Source organism: Phycodurus eques, chromosome 17 (genome assembly GCF_024500275.1).
Source record: "Phycodurus eques isolate BA_2022a chromosome 17, UOR_Pequ_1.1, whole genome shotgun sequence".
NCBI lineage: Eukaryota > Metazoa > Chordata > Actinopteri > Syngnathiformes > Syngnathidae > Phycodurus > Phycodurus eques.
In genome coordinates this window covers 2,033,164-2,055,271 of record NC_084541.1, presented here as the reverse complement: position 1 = coordinate 2,055,271, position 22,108 = coordinate 2,033,164, and the positions used below count along the sequence as shown (strand labels likewise).

The window sequence follows — 22,108 nt, the reverse complement described above, 5'->3', positions numbered from 1 at the left end:
TTGGACGGACCTGCACTTCTACCTTCCTAAGGAAGGTTACCTTCAAGGTGCTGCATGATTTCAATCCATTATAGTGTAGTGTGTTACCAGTGTTTTTCTTCGTGACTGTGGTCCCAGCTGCCTTGATAGCATTAACAAGCTCCTCCCGTGTAAGTTCTGGGCTGGTGCCTAACCTCTCTCAGTATCACTGTTACCCCACGAGGGGAAATCTTGTGAGGAGCCGCAGACCGAGGGAGCTTGACAGTCATTTAATGTTTTTTCCATTTTCTAATTATTGCACCAACAGTAGTCTCCTTCTCACCCAGCCGCTTGCCAATGGTCTTGTAGCCCACTCCAGTCTACAATTTTGTACCTGATGTGCTTAAAAAGTTTTTGGGTCTTGATGATGATGGACGATGGTGTCTAATTGATTGATGTCTAATTGATTGATTATGTAGACAGGTATCTGTATAAAGGGTAACAAGCTTAGATAGGTGTTTCTCATACAGCTAACAAGTTTAAATTTCTTAAAGTGAGAGGTCTAGCCAGAATTCCTCAATGTTAGGGGATCAAATACTTATTTCACTGAATGAAACACTAATCCATTTGAATCTTTTTGAAAAATGTGATTGTCTGGATTTTCTTTTCGATATTCTGTCTCTCACTGTTAACATAAACCGACCATTCAAATTATAGACCGCTCATGTCTTTGTCAGTGGGTGAACATACAAAAGCAGTGAGGCATGAAACAATGATTTCCTCCACTACGTGTATGTATGTGTGTACATATTTGTATATGTTTTAATGTGCGAGCCTGTGCGCTCAGCTCATGTCATCAGCAATAATCTCCAGGTCTCTGCTGCTGGGATGAATGAAAAGTTGAACCTTTTTTTTATTGTAGCACAGAAAAAGATCTTCTCATTTTGGAATAAGAAGAAAAGCATCTGTGCACCTCCGATTGCGTACTAATGACTGCGCTTTGTATTCAGTGGTGATGGCTCAATGCTGCACTCTGGACAGCAACAGTGGTAATACACTTGTAGTGACTTCAGCTTGTGTGTCACTGAAATTAATGTTTTAATTCAGTCACTTAACACAAAACATAGTTTCCATTTAATGAATATAAAACCAGCTTCTGAGTTGTCACTCGCTTAAAAGCGTGGAAGACAAATTTCAAAAGTTCAAAGGCAAATCAAAAGAGCGACAGGGCTGAATAGAGGGAAGGAAAATCTTACTTGTTCTGGGCTCGGTTGATATTACACTCCTGCCAGACACGCTCCACAACCTGACGGGCAAGCCGGCGTGGAATCTTGCCTCCATGGTGGCCCGATCTGTCCGCACTGAACGTGTCACACGAAGAAGGCATCTTGAACCACTTCTGGGCAGAGTGAGAGTCCACTACAAAGACAAAGATCCAGCGCTAAATAAACCACTTGACTCATGATGAAATGATTTAGGTTATTAATTCAAAGACATGATTCCATTAATAATGTGAAGTTAAGTCTCTTGTGTTTCAAGTGTTTTCCTTTCTTTTTTTACTACCTGTCTGCACCTCCTCAGGCGAAGTGGGAGGGGTGAGGGTCACCGATGACATGGCAGGCTCTCGCAGGGATGCAGGCACTTGGGGACCACCCGAACAGACGGCAGTACAGTGGGAGGGCCCCACAGGGGCCACAACGGGGATGTCAGACTGGGGCACCAGCACGAGGCAGGCTGGGTACACCATTCGCACACCACCTACACGGACATGCACACACATTTTACACTCAGATTCTTCTAAGATTCAAGAGAACACCAAATAGTACAGGAAGTAAAACATGATATAAATAACAGACCAACGAGGACCTCTACGGAGGTCAGAGAATCATCTTCCCAATCCATGTCTTCCACCTTGTCCTCGAACAAACCATCCTTAGCACCAGGACTGATGGGATAAAACTGGTTCCAGTCCTCAATCAGCTTCTGGGTGGGTGGGTCGGACATCTTGAACGACTGGCCGGTCAGAGTTCCATTCAGCCCAAAAGGACTCAGGATGACTACGAAGACAGGAACATTTCGGAGGACAGAAGGACAGACAAGGCACCGTTAGCTAGTAAGGGCAGCAGGGAGGCTGTGAACACATCAAGCCAACATCAATCTCCCAAAACCCATCCCAGCTCCACCTTTATCGTTCCGCTCATCATAAATTTCTTCCCTTCGTTGCCTTTGCTTCCAGCTTGACTCAACATTGATCTGCAAAACACTCCTATCCTTTATCCTACTTTGCCCTTATTCTTTTTCTAAATGTCTTGTTTGCCCTTCCCCTTGCTTATCCTGAACTTAATACCTTTTCATCGCTTTCCTATGTTCAGCCCGAACTTTGCTCTTACAATTTAATCCTTTTTATCCTCATTATGCTTCCTTTCTTTCCCCATCCGTATGCTTTGGTTTCCTCATCATTCTGTCATCTACGGCCTATTCGGGAGAATGGTGACCTTTCCATAGCAATGCTGGACTCGGCCTGTCCCAGTGGACTTGCCAAATACTTGCAGAGCAATCCAGACGCCAATTATTGGCAAGCGGCAGTCTCTCAGAGGCCATAAACAGAGGCTTATAAAAGGGCCATTCCTCGACAAACACACTTCACCGCACAGACATATGGAGTCACAAAGAGCCCATCAGTCTGCTTATAGAACAGACCTTCATCCATCAGCAAATGGAGATACCACTATAAACTAACATGCATAATGCATACATATACGCATGAAAAGCATATGAATACCAAGGTGCGTGCACACACGCATGCACGCACGCACGCACGCACCATATCTGCTTATTGTGAATCTACTCTCTGCATCTATCATATGTCGTCTGTGACGAGGGCTTATATAAATGGTTCTACTGGCTGGGTGGGTGGGTGTGCGAGTGAGCATTTGTTAATGCCCTTCTCCACTTTGCTTTTTCATTAGAGACTAGATGGCCTCGGGCCCAAAGTATTGATCCTGTGACTGGACCATCGAAGCGCTTCAAGGATGCCAAAACTGGCTAGATATGATGAGAAGAAAACGTAAGATAAGGAAGAGGGTTGTCCTTTCAAATCTTCTGACACAGACATTTCCGGGCAGCTTCTGAGAGAAACCCTTGCAGGTGTGTGAGCTCCATTTCTTGTATCTGACACTTAAATTATTGGAGAAAACGAAAAGCATAACATTCAATTCTAACATCTCGAGGTGAGTCAGAAAGATGACTGGCAGCTGGGTTTGGAAGTTAGGTAACAAGGTAGGGGAGAAAGAGCACCGTTGAGTATTATCAGGCTACTAGACCAGATCCAGACACCTTTCTACGGTACCCAGACCTGTAAATTATATCTTTTTTTTTTTTTTATCATTTAGCTCCTTGTATTTACCTTTTATTTTTTTTATTCTGGCCTGCTTTTCTGGTCATTACAGTAATATATGTACTGTTAGCAGGAAATGTAGACCGACCACAAGCATGGTAACACTTCGCACATGACATGACTTAGCCAGTCAATTATTTCATTCAGAAAAGCACAAGTGGAGCAAGTGGGTGTGTGCAAGACACGAAAGTTGGGAGGAGACCAAACTGAAACTCCTAAAAAACAAGTGGATCCCTGCCTGTGTAACCCACCTCTTGTCTAAATTTAGCTGGGATAGGCTCCAGCTCACCTGCGAGGACAAGCAATATATAAAATAGATGGATGAATACATTTAAGAAATGTTTTAAGAGTCAAAAGTTATTCATAGTACGTCAAGTGAGTCACATGGATACAACAGCTCGCAATGACAAGACATCGTAACGTGACCTGGACGTCCACTTGTGGAGATGGTCATGGACTGGACCTCTTCAAATATTATTTGACCTATATTCATAGTAGTTCTGTCAAAATTGCTGAATAGTAATGCATAAAACATCTCGTCACGCTTTCCGGAATGCCCTGCAGCTTGCTTAGCGTTTCACACCAGCTGACACCAAAGTCACCGGATATGACCCGTAGCATTGAAGAAACACAAGGTCAGATTTTTGTTGCAAAAGAATGCAGCTGGGGTTGATCATATTAAACCTTAATTGAATACAACGAGGAGGCACGGTGACCGACTGGTTAGAGCGTCTGCCTCACAGTTCTGAGGACCGGGGTTCAATCCCCGCCCCCGCCTGTCTGGAGTTTGCATGTTCTCCCCGTGGATGCGTGGGTTTTCTCCGGGCACTCGGGTTTCCTCCCACATCCCAAAAACATGCGTGGTAGGTTAATTGACAACTCTAAATTGCCCGTTGGTGTGAATGTGCGTGCGAATGTTGTTTGTTGATATGCGCCCTGCGATCGGCTGGCAACCGGTTCAGGGTGGACCCCGCCTCCTGCCCGATGATAGCTGGGATAGGCTCCGGCGCGCCCGCGACCCTTGTGAGGAGAAGCCGCTCAGAAAATGGATGGATGGATGGATGAATCCAACAATGTTTTCTCCACATACAGCCACAAGACTTGGGGCCAGTAAATGGAAGTGAGATGGAATTCAGCAAAAATGAAGGCGATGGTTTACCATGTTTGCCTCAAAGCATCCTGTTTTCCCCCTACCCTTCTGCACCTCTTTGAGTGCATCTCTGGCTCCCTGAAGACATGTCAAATGTTCTCAGATCAGCGTAATGGGCTGAGAGTTCATTCCATTCACTCTGCGCCCTTTTATGGGGTCACATCTTGGAGAGATCTGCTTTGTCGAACAGTAAACTGAGCTTGGCAGAGGTGAGGGGACAAAAGAGGGGGAGGAGGTGAGGATGGATGGACCTAGGTAGATGGAAATCAGTTATTCCCTGACAACGCTTAGTTAGCTTGGAGGAGAGGCACAGTAGCACATGAAAGACAGCTGGATGTCGAATAAACCCACAGTATGCAACCATTATAAATACATAATAACAGACGCGTAGAGTTAAGCTCCAAATTACACAGGCAGTGGTAAAACTGCGACATTTTGTTTGTTGAACGGGTCTTTAACTGCAAATGACAGACTGTAGAAAGTGGAAAAGATGAAACCGTTAAGAGATTACGTATATTAAAAAAAAAAAAAAAAAAAAAACACTTTTATTAGGTTTCTCGTTCAAGATTATTCACACTCAATAAATTAATATCCGATGTTTCCAATTTATAGTTCGCTAGAATGCTTGAAGTCAGGGGTCACCAAGATGGTGCTCACATGCAGCAGGTCGCCCCAAAGGGACCATATGAGTCGCTCTGGGCCACATTGTGATTCCGAGGAATGCTGTTTGAAAAACACTTTTATCGAAATAAAAACTTGCATGCTGATATGTATCTGTTTTTTAACAGATACATATCTTTGTTGACAATTATTGTGAGAAATTAGTAGCATGATCCGTGTGTCTACAGAGAGCAACACATAAGTACTGTAAACGTAATTTGAACAAATTTGCTATTTGAGAAGAGTGTATCAAACTGGTAAGTGGCGGTGCAACAATTAATAATTTCATCGACAACAGATCGATTATCAAATTAATTGGCAACTATTTTGATGATTAATCGTTTAGAGCCATTATTTAACTGCTATTTAAATTGTCAAAATCCACTGATTTGAGCCCCTCAACAGTAAATATTCTCTGATTTATGTAGTCTTGCATGAAAGCAGACTGATTATCTTTGTGTTTAATCAAAATAAATCATTTGCAATCGCCTGATTTTACTTCAGCTAACAATGATTCAAATGTTCCCCTATTTTCTGGCATGCTAAGGACCAAACCAGTAAATTAATCATTATCAATTCATGGAAACATTTGTATTCTATAATGAAAATAATCATTATTTGCAGCCACAGTATGAATAACCTGTAACTGACATGCAGTTGAGCCCGAAGCAGCCTCAGAAGTGGATATCAAACTAGTGGCCCTTCGCATTAAACAGTGCTCAAGAGTTGAGTCCAACATCAGTCCTGCGTAGCACGCGTCGTCGTTGTTTATCTGGTTTTGTTTCACCATTAAACAATAACAACTAAACAATATTTGGTTCATAAACAGTAATCGGACGAAATGCTTTTACAATGAATTAACGCAACAACAACAACAAAAATGTGTTATCCGATTATTCGGTTCATTGATAGAATAATCCGTGGAATAATTGATTGATAGCAACAGCCCTACTGGTAACCCAATCAATCCTCAAGAAGTAGCTGTCTGTTTCAAGAACGTTGAGTGTAATCTAATAAAATGACATCATTAACAATCTCCTCGATGTTAACAGAAGAATGTATGATCATGTTAAATGAATTCCTTTGGGTGAGTCAGGCTACCAGGTTTGCTAAGTGATTACAGCGTATGTCACAAGTCTCTATGCCATATCTTGAAATAAAAAAGACAAGCAACCTCGCAGCAAACGGTTATTGTAACCTTCTGTCCGAAGGGGCTGGCTTTATATGAATTACAGCCCTGGATGGAGGAGGAGAACATTATTACACTGGCGTGGCGGCATAAAGATGGTAGGTCTGGATCACGTTTTTGTAACTGATGAGAAGCTACAGCAGTGTTGTTAGAAAAACATTACCTATGCAAAGGGCGGCAGCCTTCATTCCTTTGCAGATTTTAAACTGTCGACTATAACACAACTGACATGTTTAGCTTATATCAAGATCCTTACAACTGCAAATCTGCTGCAGGATTTTTATCGGAGGTCTGTGGGGCGCAGGAAAATGCTTTCTTGTCAAAAGTCTGACCTCATGTTGAATACCGATATAAGATGAATGAGTGTAACTTTGTGACACTATTGTTCATAAGGAAAGCATTTCCTTCAAAGAAGGAGTGCACGTTTACATCATGACCATTTTATGAGTGTCAAATTGCACGCTGATGACGGCTTTGGGGATTGCATAGTGTTTCCCTGGTGATTGCATATGATATGATGGAATACTATTATAGGCTCTGAGGTTTTATATTAAAAAAAAAAAAAAAAAAAAAAGACTATCTGTAATGAATGACAGAAAATTGCATGTACATTAAGACATTGCACGCAGTAGCCCTCAATCAAATATTACAGTCATGGGTGGGAAGCATTGAATGCTTACATTTACATTAGAGACAGCTTTGAAGGCACATGTTCTTTCATTATTCTCCAACACTCCACTTTTTGTGTCCTTGGGGCCACAGGTTGTGTGCTTTTCTCAGAGGCTTAAAGTTATTTTGTGCTAAATGGTGTCTTTGAAATCAATAAAATCATCATAATCACAATAAAAAATAAAAATGACAGGCAGGTACAGCGTGTGCAAAAATAGCCGAAAAGCAGAAAAAGATCTTTTCGAGCATATTATTCATGAATCAATCTTCACTATTCCACTTTTGGAACAAACAAATTGATAGAGGAGGATAACACTCTTTATCAGATTTTGACAATGTATGCATACAATGTCTGCAACAATGACGTACAAGAGGGGTTTTTCTATACTGTAACCCTCGTGTTTACCCACCTTGGAAGGGGCTTGATGCCTGCTGAGCCAGACTGAGATGCTCCTCGGTCAGATGGTAGACGGGCTGGTGCTGGTTGATCTCCACACTGGTACATACGTTGCTCTCGCCGTGCAAGAAGAACGTGAAGGCGCAAGATAGGTGCTCGCTGTAAGGGAGACAATAAAAATTTGTCTTTTGGCATGCATCGTTGAAGTGCAATGAATGACACATACATGACAGAAGCGGAAAAGGGGTGCAGAGAAATCGGCATGATCACAGATTGGTACAAAAACATGAAATTTGAATGAAAAAAAAATACTTTAGGCCGAAAGCAAAATGAAATCTCTATCCACTTATTGTGTGCAAAATGCAAGGCATTTGATTAAAAAGAAAAGGTGCAGAGGCGGAAAGCAAAGAGTAAGCAACCGTAAGCAACCAGTATGTTCATCCTTTGGTCCTCATCCTCATGCATCTGTCACGAATTTGGTTTGGATCTACTTACATCCCTACAGTACTATAGTAACAAAGCATCCCCTCCATCTTGGGGGGGGGGGGGGGTAGCTTTTTCATCAGGAGGGGGGACAAGAATCAACTAAGAATATCAACCAATGGAAAAACAACAACAATTTAAAATAGATACTTTCACCTACCTCCGGTGGGAGAAAAACCTTTGCAACGTCAAGCACAATTTTTGTGTAGAAATACTGCACAAATTTAGGCTTTTGAGACCAGGCCGGTGAGTGATAAAGCAGCTAACATAGTCCAACATATGCAGAGTGTAGCTGTCGTTTTGAAACAAAAATGACTATTAAATCGAAAAGCAGCACAAAATTCAGCATGCTGGACAGAGGCAGACTACGTCAAACTAATCTGAAGTCGCGTAGCTCGCCAGAACATAATGGATGAAGAACACGCGAGTGAGCAGCTTTAATGCAAAACTCCCAAATATTTAATGCAACCAACCTTGTGAAGACTTACAGAAGAAAACGTTTGACCTCCGTCATTGCCAACAAAGGGTCCATAACAAAGTATTGAGATGAACTTTTGTTCTTGACCAAGTACTTGTTTTCCACCATAATTTGCTCATAAATTCTTTAAAAATCAGACAATGTGATTTTCTGATTTTTGTTTTTTCTCATTTTGTCTCTCATTGGTGAGCTATACCTATGATGAAAATTACAGGCCTCTCATGAAAATTGCAGGCCTCTCATCTTTTGACGTGGGAGAACTTGCACAATTGGTGGCTGACTAAATATTTTTTTGCCCCACTGCATAAAAAAGTAGAGGCTATTTTAGGGAACACAGCATACAAGTACTCACTTCAGAAATGTGACGCAGATAAAATATGAAATGTGGTTGGATTCTTGAAATAAAACTCAAATTTGCCATTGTTGCAGTGAGTGTGTCATTTGTCAAACAAAAGGACAATCCCCAGTTAACTCTGTCTTTTTCGACAATTAGCTCAGCAACAAGGGTACTTTTTCTCTCATACACAGCGGCTCTGGTTACGACAATGCCTGCCTGTGCCAGTGTGACCTCAACAGCACACACAACAAAAGTGACACCAAGAAGAATCGGAAAAGAGAGAGGCAGCTGGAAATAGAGCGGGAACAGTGGAAAATGCTGGCCGCTGTCTGAATGCTTTTCCTCTTTCTTTAAACCCCATCTTGTCCGACGTACAAATACGTGCAGTGAAAGAGAAAAAAACGCGAGGGACGGACGGCCAACTGAAAGTGAACACAGTGCGCTTGGAAGTGGATCAAGGAGGGTTGCTTCCTTGGAGGATTTGATTAAGCGAATATCAGTCTTCTCCTCTTGACTCTCCCTCTCGCACACCTACTCTGCAGAGGATTAAGGAGCAGATAGACAGGCGACGCAATGAAGATGGAGCGAGAGCACTTCAAATAAGATAATACCGCCGACTACTTAGTAGAGAGAAGCCCTAAACTGGTGCCAGCGGAGACTCGTATTCAATCTTATAATCATTTTCTTCTGAAAAGCGTAGAGATGCTCATTAGTGCATGCAGAATATTTACATTCTGGGTATTCAATCACTATCTATAGATGGAATCAAGGCTGATGGTGAGTTACAGACTCGCGCTTCGACTGCAGTACTATTACGTCAACTCAATCCGCTGAAAGAGCACACGGCATTAAGTACAAAGAACTGTAAAAAAAAAAAAAATACGAGAAATGTTTAGTTATAGATGACATCAATGTAGCCGACTGAACACTTTCCAATAGAGTAATGAATCAAAAGAACAGAAGTGTAGTTGCTCTACCTGGCGGCAGAAGTTGGTCAGTTACAGTTTCATCTACTCTTAAGCAGTGCCGGCATTATTGAAGGAGACATCATTTTTGGCCCAAGTTTCGATGTCGGTTCCAGTCAGGAACATGCATATGTCCGTGCATTCGAACATGCTCAGGAAGCAGTCCCCATAGACTGTCCCATTTTCTATTATTGCTATCTGCTGTTTCCATATTTTTGTCCACAGTGAGAGTCGAACTTTCGACCCTTGGTCCCTTTTAGTGGACCGCGTGCACCAGTTCCGTGATGTACCGTACTTTTGATCTCGCCAGTGATCTGCAAATTAGTTTCTGGTAAACTTCCTGCTTTGCTAACCAAAGCGGGAAAATGAACGAGCAGAAAAACTTGAGCGCTTTAACTGTTAGAAAAATGAGTAAACTACATGAGGGATACTTTAAAATTCCATCAATAGGTGGGTAGCTCAAATGAGTTAGCTTCCACCGTTTTCCTAAAGACCCCGTCCTTCCAGTGGAATGGATACAAACGAGGGTGATTGTTTTTACTCCGTAAATAAAGCTTTGTAATAGACATTTTGGCAAGGATTAAATTCATTGTACTGCTAAGGGTAGACCGGTTTTCGCCACAAACGCCATTCTGTCCTTGTTTGAATGGTTCATTCCATCCCATTTGATACCCCCACCCAAACCTTCATCTGAACACAAATACTCTCAAATGGGATCCCAAATAGCTCAGAATGCAGTGAATCACAATTGACGACATGGAAATCTGTTTTCCACTGTTAAGGAAAGTATTCTTCTCTTGTGCTGTTAAAACTCTCAGACATACGCCATGGCGGCATCGCTGCTGGCGTAATTGTTCCATTCAAATAACAATGGTAAGGCGTGAGTAAAATCCATCTACCTTTAGCACTACAATAAATTGAATCCTTGCCGAAAAATTTTGAACATATCTTTGTGTAGACAATAGCTAGGCATTCCAAGCAGAATGGGCTATCGTTTCCCCTCAAGTATGTTCTAGATCTTCCCTGAGGTTTCCTCCCAGTTGGTTTGACTAGAATACTTCAAAATGGATGGCAGTGAGCTGCCATCCTTATCAGATGGCCAAACGACTTCAAGTGATTCCTGATGTAATGGAGCGGGGCCTCAACTCCATGCTCCCTCCAAAATAGCTTGGCTCCTAACCAAGTCCATAATGCTCAGTCAAGCCAACCTTCGAAGGAAGCTGTATATCCTATGAGCTTATTCTATCAACGATTCCCCAACGCTTACGACCATTGGTGGAGGTCAAAACATAAATTCAAATCATTGCCTTTCAACTGTCCAATTCTCGTTTATAGCAAAGCACGACTTCCCTCACTTGGGGCACGTTTTCAACCAAAACAGAGTCGTCCCCATCTTATGGAAAATAAACAAAGATGGCCTCTAACAAAGAGCTGCTTAACCCCGATTGTTACATTTACACAAACCATCTAACGCTACAATTCGTCAACAGATTCCAGAGGGGTAATGCATAGTTTCATGACACCATTTCTTCGGATTCAAGGGTCCAAGTGGGAATGGCAGGAAAATAATTGCTCTTTTCAACATCAGGTAGTTACAGCTCGTCTCAGTGATGTACGGGGGAGAGGTAGAGGGCTGGGGCTGTGAAAGGACCATGGGGAATTAGGCCATATGCTGGTGAAATTGCCAAGAAATGGAACCTTTGTTTAAGGGGGTGTGATGTGACAGCTCCGGTCAGAGCAGTAAATTACACCTGGCTCTTTTGACTGCTGTTTAAGTCTTGCAACCATTACCACCTAGAGAAAGTTTTTAAAAAAGGGATGAAGTCAATGGCCTTTTGCCTCGATTTCTGTACAGTATGAGCCTGTAAATGCACTTAATATATGTGTTGTCACACAATAAAACGGGTGTGCTACACACCATGTGCATGAAAATAAAACACGATGGAGAACAACTGAGGGCTGCAAGAAAACAGAGCCAGACAACAATGGAAATATGGGATGTATTGTATTCTGCAGATCTCAACAGAAATGCTGTGTACGACTTTCCTCTCACCAGCACAGAATACCTTCCACAACACGTTCACATGCATCTGTGTGCGTAAAGTGCTGGCGGGAGCGGGCTGCCATCTGTGGCTCTTCAGGCAGAGGTGCAAACACAATCCGCACATTCAAATTCCTGGCTAGCATAAACAGACGCACATGAAATCAGCTAAAATGATTAACAATAAAATTACTACCTGTGGTGTTCAAATATAAAATCATTTTAATGTGTCAATGGTGTAATTCCTGACTACTAAAGCCTGCAGGTATTAAAAGGTGCACTCGAGCAACATTCAATATTGAGCCGCTGAGTGCACTCACTACTGACAAAAGGGTGGGTCACATGTCATCAACAGGTGTGTGGTTAGCATTTGACTAAGCGAGGACCAAAACAACAACATCAACATGGCATGTCTTCTCACATCGATGTCACCTACAGACACACAAAGGGATTTAGAAAAGTAATCCCGCTCCATCCTGCTGCGCAATGCTATAATATCTGTGTATGCAGACACTTACATACGGTCCCCTCCAAAGGTATTCCAACGGCAAGGTCAATTCCTGTTTTTGTTGTATACTGAAGACATTTGGGTCGATTGGGTTGAAGCGGTTGATTCGCCAAGACTAAAGTATAAACAGTCATCCGATATGCTTGACCTATGAGTAAAGAGGGTACAAAGTTAAGGGTATTTTATATTAATACATGATTTTAAAGCCATTATATGGGTCAAAATTGTAGACTAGATTCAAAGCTGATGGGTGTGGTCTTGTCTGGTCCTCGGTCGTCTTCGACACGCCCCCGGGGTATTTAACTCCTGACTCCCGCCTTCTCGTTCTCTCTTGTGTTTTTTCTCTCTTGGTGTCCTGGCTGGCTAATCTCGCCAGCCACGGGCTGGCCTCGGCCACCCCTCCCTCTCTCCTTTCTTTGTTCAGGCACGCCGCTCGGTAACCGCGGGCCTTGGGGATGGAGACTCGGCTTCCCAGCCCATCCGTGGGCCACCGCTAGGCGATCGGAGCAGCTGCTACTAAAGTACCAGGTACGCTTCCAGCCAAGCGTGATGGCTCTGAAATTGCTAGCGAGTCCCCTGAAAAGGCAGGAAGAGAGACGGTCATATGCTCCCAACGAGGCGTGACGAACAACAATTTTTCTTCTTCTGCTTTTTGTTTTTGTTTCAATTTTCTCATTCGACCAAACCTGTCTCCGTGCTTCCCGAGACAAGACCCAAACCACCCCATCTACCAGCTGATCTACGTTCGTGAGTAACACGCCCGTGTTTGCCAAACTGTACAATATTAGTGCCTAATCATTTGGGGGAAATTACTAGCTTCACACCAAATCGTAACTTTGTCCTCTCTCCCTCTCGTCCGGAACGGACGCATTAAACGCTCACGTTTTCAACTATAGTCCAACACACGATGTTCCATTTCCCTTTTCGTACAGCCTATTTTCTTTCTTTCACCATTATTAGTTACACTTTCTTTCTTTAGTTAAACCCCTTTGTGCGTTTCCCTCTAGATCCCTTAAATATTCTATAAAATTCCACTCTTGATTGTGTTTTTTGTGGGTTGAGCTTAACAATGAACCTCGGTTGTCTTGGACTGAAAATTTAATAAAATGTAATAACAAGCTTCAGATTACGAGACTGATAAAAAGGTTTCTTGTCACTTTCTCTAAATCTTATACATATAAACAGTGACGCGGTGCCCCTTTACGAGACAAAATAGCTTGACTTATAACGCTGGAACTTGAAATCACGCTAAACCGGAAGTAACGCAGGCGTCGCTTCCACCTTAATCTTTTTCCAAATTCATTATATTTTTATTTAACCCTCATATACACTACACAAGTCAGAATACTCTTACTTGACAATAATGTGACTCAAGTAAATGTAAAAAGTAGTCCTCCAAAAAACAAATCAATGGATTAAGAGTAAAAGGTACACAGTGAAATAATTACTCAAGTACTGAGTAAATAGTGACTAACTTCTGATTTTTTTTTTAACCACAGCATGAACATAAATAAATAAATTACAAAATAAAATGAGAATGTGCAAATTCTGATGTTGCTGTGTATGTGTGTGTGTGTGTGTGTGTGTGTGTGTGTGCGCGCGCGTGCACACTCAAAACTACAAAAAAACATTTGCAAATCACTGCACGGTGTTTTCTCAAGTTATAAGTGAGATGAAATATCCACGTTTGGGTAGACAGTGCCAGACGAATGCTGCAATAAATGACAGTTGTTGTTTTTAGTTCGTCTAAATGTAAACACAAGTAGCGCGCCGTTGCCTTCATGGTAACGACGACCTTCTCAACATGGCCACCACGTAGGCCGAACGATCAGCGAGGCTGGCTTATCTAGTGTTAATACCTATGCCCAGGAAGCCCAATGGAAGACTCTATGCGAGGTCATGTGACTTTCTTGTGTCGTTTGATTGGTTAACTAAACTTAAACGTCACTCGCGCTGAGATTGGATTGGAGCAAACAGCGACCAATGCGGAAGTCGTAGTCTAGAGCACAAAAATATAATATAATAATTATAAATAAGCAATAATTGATCAGATAAAAAGCAATAATATAATTTGCCGATTGTATCATTGTAACGGAGTAAAAGTATCGTTACTTCTTAACAGTAGAAGTGGAGGAAGTGTTTTTTCTGGTCCCGTCAACTCCTGTGACTTAACCAAAGCAGGACCCAAGCGCACAGGCGGAACCTCCAGCCAATGCACGCGCGTATTAGTCCGCCGCGGAGTAATAGTCACAATTACATTTGTGTGCGGATTGTGGATGTGTGGAATGGATATACCTGCCAGCGTTCAAGGAGTACGAAACGGCCTCGGACGACAGCGACGCCCCAACTGAAAAACTCAACGGATCTGTACGATTCACATAAATGGCCTATTTTGAGTTCAAAATGACAAATTTGCAGAAAGGCAACTGATTTGCATGTATGTGAGTTGTGTAACACATCTAGATGCAAATACCATGAAATAAAAGCTGGAATTCTGAACTATTGTCTCATATTCACTTTTGATCTGAAACCCAAACGTCTTCAGTATGCAACAAAAACAAAGGACTTGACCTTGCCGTTCCAATACTTTTGGGAGGGGAGTGTATGTATGCAGAATATACTATGACACAGCAAAATCATGGTGAACCGTGGGGGGGAAAGTAGGGGAAGCACAAACATACACATTTCAGCAAAAAAACAAACTATCAACTCAAGAAATTAATGTATGTAATGAGCAGCTGAATTATTGTTACAAGTGTCTACAAAGGTTTGTAAAGTTATCAAGAAAATGCATGATAATGATTGACTTGACACACATCTTGTTGATATGATTTTCTGCCTTTACACTCAATAAATGTTGAAGAAATCTGTAAATTGTAAACATTTTCCTGACTTGCTAAGTTTTCTTTGCCTGATGTCGCATTCAAAACCTCAAGTTATGTAGAGCCAGAAGGAGAATGATGGATATAGCTGTCTCGTTGCAGTGGCCTTCTCAACATTTTCCTTGTCTATATCTCATAAAGATAAGTCATCAAATGATACTTTGCGTGTCTCAGGTGTCCCATGAACGCATTTGAGAACTCTAAAGGAACTTCCTAAGGTTTGTGCTAATGTTTCAGTGATTTCAGAGTGGCTTCTCATGCAGAGACATTGCATCCACCATGCACACGGCGGTATATAAAGCCCCTTTATATAAAGCCCCTAATCTTTTTTATATGAACGTTAAAATGATAAGATGCAATCTAAAATCGATATGCCGATTTATTATGGCCATACCCACAGTCAACTCCTAAATTCACAGTCTCAAACACAAACGGTCACAGCGGCCCTCGGCCCAGCAAGAATAGAATATGATACTCAAGTATGTATTTGGAGAAGTGCAAAAAGATGGGAAGGTGGGTACATTTGCTGTCAGCTGACAAGTCATGGAAATGAGGTGCCAAAGGCCAGCAGAGTCGTGTGGCGGCAGCAAGACATCAGAGAGACTGAATGAATCAGGCTGACAGCCACCATCATTGTCACATGGACAGGCTTCTGTATGGCAGATGACCAACCAAAGTGAAAATAGCTTCTGTTCATACAAAAAAGGTACATGCATTTTCCTGTCAGTTGCTTCCCAGTCCTGAGAAAAGGCCTTTTGATGTCTTATTTGATGATCTGAAATCTGGGCAGCAATCCCACAAAACAGTTCGAAATCACTCACATTTCAGATGTCCACTTTTGATACAGTATTGATACACAAACACCGGATATCGATTACAACACTCCTGATCAATAAGTGCCAGCACATTTCCCAAAACAGGCGCTGCGTTCATATTTTTGCTCAGTGTAATTAAGTCCGTAAACAGCCCCTTTGCGTTTTTTTGTTTTGTTTAAATTGCTTTAAGATGCAAGTAATCAACAACCAATTTCATATAAATCAATTCGTAAAGTCTTTCCCACAGCACGTTCTATAGCATGATACAATCATTAACATTGGCAAAATAATGCGTTCCCACTCAAGAGTATAGAAGGCTGCTTAAATAACTGTCTAACTACCGTATATTCCGGACTATAAATCGGTACGGAGTAGAAGTCGAACCAGACAGAAAATGCAGAATAAAGAAGGAAAAAAGTCGCACTGGAATATAAGTCGAATTTTTTGGGGGGGGGGGGGGGGAAATGTATTCGACAAAATCCAACACCAAGAACAAACATTTCATCTTGAAAGGCAATTTAAAATAAAAAATAGAATAGCGAACAACAGGCTGAATCGGTGTACGGTATGCTAACGTAACACATTCAGCTAACGTTACATGCCGCAAAAAACAACGAACTGAGAACGTGCCTGGTATGTTAACGTAACATATGAACATTATTCAGGTGACTATAGCATAAAGAGCATGCTACCAAGTTTACCAAGCCATCAGTGTCACTCCAAATCACTAAATCCAATGAAACCCAACTCCGCAGGTAGACCATGCAGCCGCTTCCTCTTCTACGTCGCTTTCGTCAGGCCTAGAGCGCCCTCTTGCGGTTGTCGGTGTGAAAATAACATCTGAAATTATATAATAATGTGTTAATCATTTCACATATACGTCACTCCGGAGTATAAATCGCACCCCCGGCCAAACTATGAAAAAAAACTGCGACTTATAGTCCGAAAAATACGGTACTAAATTTATTTTGTAGGCATCTGTTAAGGCCCCATCACATACAATGAGATTTGTTTTTAAAAACTAATTGCTGAATAAAAGTACTTCTGTGAGAAATAACGTGTGACTCTTTTTAGTCTAAAAGCCTCCCAGTGGGTGCATTTGCGGTGCGGTGTTGCAACATAAGCATTTGTTCATGTAAACCTGAAGCAACGGAGCGTCCTAATCCAACAAGCCCCTGTCGAAGCTGCTATAAATGAAAACTCTTTATATTTTCTGTCTCGTGGGATCACTGCTTTACTGCCAAATGAGTAGCATCTTCCCTAACCTCCATCTTCGTAGTGCTTTCTTTACCATTTGAGGCACTACTTGCTCGTATTCTTTAGATGCTGAAACCAAACACTTTTGTGTCCCAGTGTGATATGATTTTTGTTTGCTAATGTGAAGCATTTAGACAATCCTCAAGGGGAGCTTTAATCAGTATTGTTACAGTATTGGTAGTGTCATCTGTTTGCTATAAATGTCTTAACATTGTGAGCAGATTCCATTTGCTAGGGCAATGTGAAACTTGTCAAGTGAATAAAAGTCAAGAGAGCCTCTTGTGGCGACGGACAATGGGGGGAGGGGGGCATTAAAAGATGGGAGGGGAAAAAAACAAGAAGACTGCAGAGCTGTGACATTCCTGAAATGTTTGTTGGGCTTGGTGTGTCCGCAGCTAAGTGCGGTGCGCTTCCGCTGAGATGAAGACCACTTCCACACGACAACAACTCCACGTGCCACTTGCACTGGAAAGAGCCAGGCGTCCATCTCTTGACATTTTGCATTAGAACACACAGCTGTCACCTGACGTCTTCATGGATGGCTGTCATTTGGCTCGATATCACATCTGAGGCAGAGAAATATTATTTCCACCAATTGTGTGGTGTGGTGATGGTACAGGTTCTGGCACAGCGTGGTTACAAATCGTTTCTGCAGCTAAAGCATCGAACAGATAGAATCAGGACCAATTAAACTGTAGACAAGAAACTGGTGAAAAAGAGTCAAAACTACAAAACCTACAGCTATTTATTAGCCCTTTTGAAATTGATGTTTCTGTGTCATGATTATTCTTGGGTCAAATGAATCACAATTTGAGGGCTTTCCCACAACATGTTAGCCCACAAAGCCAGTCAAAGCCAGTTTCACTTAGCATCATTTAAATTTGCTAGCCATGTCTGTCATGTGCGCACTCACAAAAAAAAAAAAAAAAAATCATGACATGAAAAGACATGGGTCGTTCAAACTTGTCAAAAAGAGTCAGACTGATTGCTATCAAATTTGAACCACGCACGATGGACGGCTGGCTGACGGCAAATTGTGAGCAATATTTCCAGGATGGGGGCAGAGCAGGGCAGCAAATTCGGAGAAATTGCAAAAACATGAAACTCTAACAATGCCATAGAGTTTAGGAGTAATGAAGATCCTGTTTCGAGCTTCAGAGGCACCCCTTGCTGGCAGAAATGTATATTTGCAAATAACGCTGATCACGATGCTCCGATTTCCTGCACCTGACCACATTCATCTGCCGCTCGCATCTTAAATCTACGCTTGGAATTGCTGCAACACAATGCAAAAACTGCCCTTTAATATTCAATACTAATAAGGCTTGCGTGTACCAAGACAAAACAATATGCAGGCTTAATGGGGGCACCTGTCCAAGATGATATAACCTCCCCAACTGTCGAGCCACCTGACCACTGGGAAAACACTGTGCTGCCAACATAGCACAAACACAGAAAGCCACGAGAGACGTGCCTGCTTCTGCCTCTACAAACTGTTTACCCAAGAGAGCGGTTGCTGGAGAAAACAATAAGCTAAAACTCTTAAGGCCAGCAGGTTTTAGCACACACACACAAATCTTGATGACTTGGAATTGATTTCCCTCAGCCAAAAATGCGGGAGAGCCTCTTTTACACATGTCAGATTCAAGCTGGAAGGCAGAGAGGTCTATGGAAAGAAGAGGAATCCATTCCTCTTGCAGAATATCATACCTGCACATAGATACAGAAATGGAGGTAATGCCAACACACCTCTGACAGCACGGCAGAATCCCAAACACTCCCGTCACACCTCAAAAGAGACAAACATGCATGCACACAGACTGGGGAGCCGCTTTCACAATTGCTGAAAATGACCTCACTTTATGTGGAACAAATCTTTTTTTGTAATTAAGCATCTTAACATTTTCAAACAACTCACTCGTCAATGTGTTTGCAAAATGAAAATCAACATATTCCGAAATGAATGTATTGTTGCCTAGGGTGCCCTGTGTATAATGTCCCAAAAATTACTAGTAATATGAAGAAAAGATACTGGGGACTGGTGGAGAAGAGGAATAGAAACATTATTCCTGAATATTATAATGAATAGTGTGAGAACAGAACAAAATAGAAGAGCAAGAAAGAAACTAAACGACAAGACAAGATGGATAAAGACACAAGAGCGTTGTGAAGTCCTCAAGTACACTTCTCTAAAGACTCTTGGACGGACGGACAGATAGATACAGACAGACAGACTGCAGCAACCCAGCATATTGTTCACGTTCTGTGGTTTCCGATTGTGGGGGGTCCATGAAGGCAACAGTGTGTGTGTGTGTGTGTGTGGTTGGGCCACGGAATCAGGAAAAGCTATCAACAACTCTATAATGCAAATAAAATGAGTACTGTCTGTTTCCCCTAAACCCGACATCGAACCTCCACTCGCTCATGTTTACGCGCACGCACGCACGCTCGCACGCTCCCCTCCATCGGAATTTTGATGCAGAGAGCGAGAAAACTTTTGTTGTTCCCGGCGACAACTTTACGCAGCTGTTTAACGAGCAAAGCTGTGGGTTGATTGGCGGTGCCGCGCGTTAAACCAGCTCACACAAGCGGTTGGGACTCCGGACGAAGTTGAAAGCTCTCACTTTTCACTGTCAATAATATTTAAGTATTGTAAGTCCTTCCGTGACTCAGTCCTTACATCCATGACAAAAATAGTGTGGCGACAGTGAAGCCGTGCATTCGAGGGAAGAAGAGGACATGCTCAAATGGGTCCTTGTTAACCGCCCTCGTACTGCTAACAACAATACGAGCAACAACAATAGGTGTAATGAAAAAATAAATAAAACCTTATTCCCCACAGATGTCTTCATGTATTTACATTTTATATCGAAACATATACATGATTTGATGAATTGTCAAGGTTGACAATTATTTATTACAAGTGAATGCAGCAAAAAAAAAAAAAAAAAAAAAAAGGTGAGTTCAGTAAATACTCGCTAGTACAGAAAATGGGGTATTAATAAGATGGAAATTGCAGATATTATCCATTTTCCGTACCGCTTACCCTCACTCGGGTTGCGGGCGTATTGGAACCAATCCCAGCTAACTCTGGGTGAGAGGCAGGGTACACCCTGAACTGGTCGCCTACTAAGAGATGAAAATTATCAAAAATATTATTCTTCTTAAAAACACAGTGTTCATTATGTATATTAATAATACTGCATAATTTAAGTAACTAGTCCATGTCATTTGATCCGGTTCATAAGGCTTTTCCTTGATCAAACATTTTTTCACAGCATACAAAAAAAATATTCAACATTTTCAAGTCATTGCGATGGGAAGTGGTGCAAACATGGGGACATTTTTTTTTTTCTGTCTCAATAAAATTGTGGAACGAATATTATCAAGACCACCCAAATAAATGTGATGGGTCTCATGTCTACATGGCAAATTTCTCTGAACAATCAAGTTTGCCTTTAAAGAGTGCATTTTACAGGACCGTAGTACAAAACGCAATCACTTTTCAATCGAGCCATATATACTTGGATATCCAGAGCACCAAGTCATATGGTCCTGTTGCTGGAAGGACGAATCAATTACAGGAAATATCTGCGTGGAAAGCTATTTGATCCCTTCCTGGACGTCGACATGTGATTGTTTCGAAGCATGTAACTCCTTGCGCTTGTTGGCGTCTGTTGTGGACTGCATGCTGGTTGTTGACACACACGTGCTTATATGCCCATCTCCCTGTGTGTTTGTCTTGTGCTCGGAGCACGACGGGGATAAATTTAGCGCTTTAGCCCCAGACTGGAGGCAGTGGCCCTTTATCCCGCACTGTCCTACTTAACAGGAGTGGTGCTTGCCGCTTCCGCCTGGCACAGTGCACTGGGACGCATACACACACACACACACACAACACCGGACACAACAATGCCGAAAGAATGTTCCCAGAAACATAACAGTTACACTTGCGTCGTATACTGAAATATATGTTCTCATTCACAAGAACATGATTCGATAAGGTGAAAGGAACATATTTGTTCAAACGCAACACAGCTGACATTTAACACTCTTATTATTGCAGTGCTGCTGGAGAACATCATGTAGCTGCTACTTTAATTACACGGCACGTATCGAGGAGACAAAATGATATCCCTTTGTCCTGATCAAAATTGAGACATCAAAGATGACTGGATGTACCACTGTACTCGTTTTCGGAAACACGGCCAATTAGGAACACGTCGACGAGTCGACTCTGGCCAATAGAGCGCAAGCATCTCTCTTCACCTTGGAAACACGCGATCCCAGGGTGCATTTCTCTGCTGCCATGACAACTAAGATGAGCTCTCCCTTGTCCGTTCCCTCTCTCCAGCTCTCCCTCTCTTTCTATCTCTCCTGCTGTTTTCCAAAGCCAGTCTCGCTCGCAGCTTCACTGGAACAACCTGGTTGCACTACTTGGAGACACTACACACCAGACAAAGAAAGACACTCACTTGTAAGCACATGTTATTGGAGTGACTGTTTCGTGTCATTCTAAATGGGAGCCAACCAGAGCAAAGACTTCCCCATAATATTTAATGGCTACAACTGGAGTTACTGCTTACGTGTAACGACTTACCACATACAGTACACTACAAGATAAAGGAGGCTGGTGCTGGGTGGGGGATGATGTAAGCGTTTCAACACAGGCCGAGGGCTCGGGTTGAGGTTATGAACACTGTCAGCTGGCTCCAGCCTCCACCAACTGGAGACTTCGGATGATTAACGGGGAGGGGCGGGTGTCTTTTCAGCGTTCTCCATCAGCAGATGACAACTGAGCAGCCCAACCCAAATCTTAAGTCTATTTTTACTTTCCAAACTAGGGAAAGGTACATAGAGTCAAAGCTCTATCACAGTGGTATGCTACATATTTTTGCAGCTAAATAATAAAGGCAAGAATA

The 22,108-nt window shown here is 42.2% G+C and overlaps 1 protein-coding gene across 2 annotated transcripts in view; it reads right to left on the bottom strand.

The window, feature by feature from the left end:
• Positions 1 to 22,108, bottom strand: part of med13a (mediator complex subunit 13a) — a 98,963-nt gene that overhangs the window by 37,188 nt on the left and 39,667 nt on the right. For both annotated transcript variants that reach the window (XM_061702075.1, XM_061702076.1), the window contains exons 4-7: positions 7,434 to 7,579; positions 1,815 to 2,015; positions 1,522 to 1,716; positions 1,215 to 1,377 (exon numbers count right to left, since the gene is read on the bottom strand). In XM_061702075.1, the coding sequence (XP_061558059.1) occupies positions 1,215 to 1,377; positions 1,522 to 1,716; positions 1,815 to 2,015; positions 7,434 to 7,579 (705 nt within the window). The remainder of the gene's footprint in view (positions 1 to 1,214; positions 1,378 to 1,521; positions 1,717 to 1,814; positions 2,016 to 7,433; positions 7,580 to 22,108) is intronic.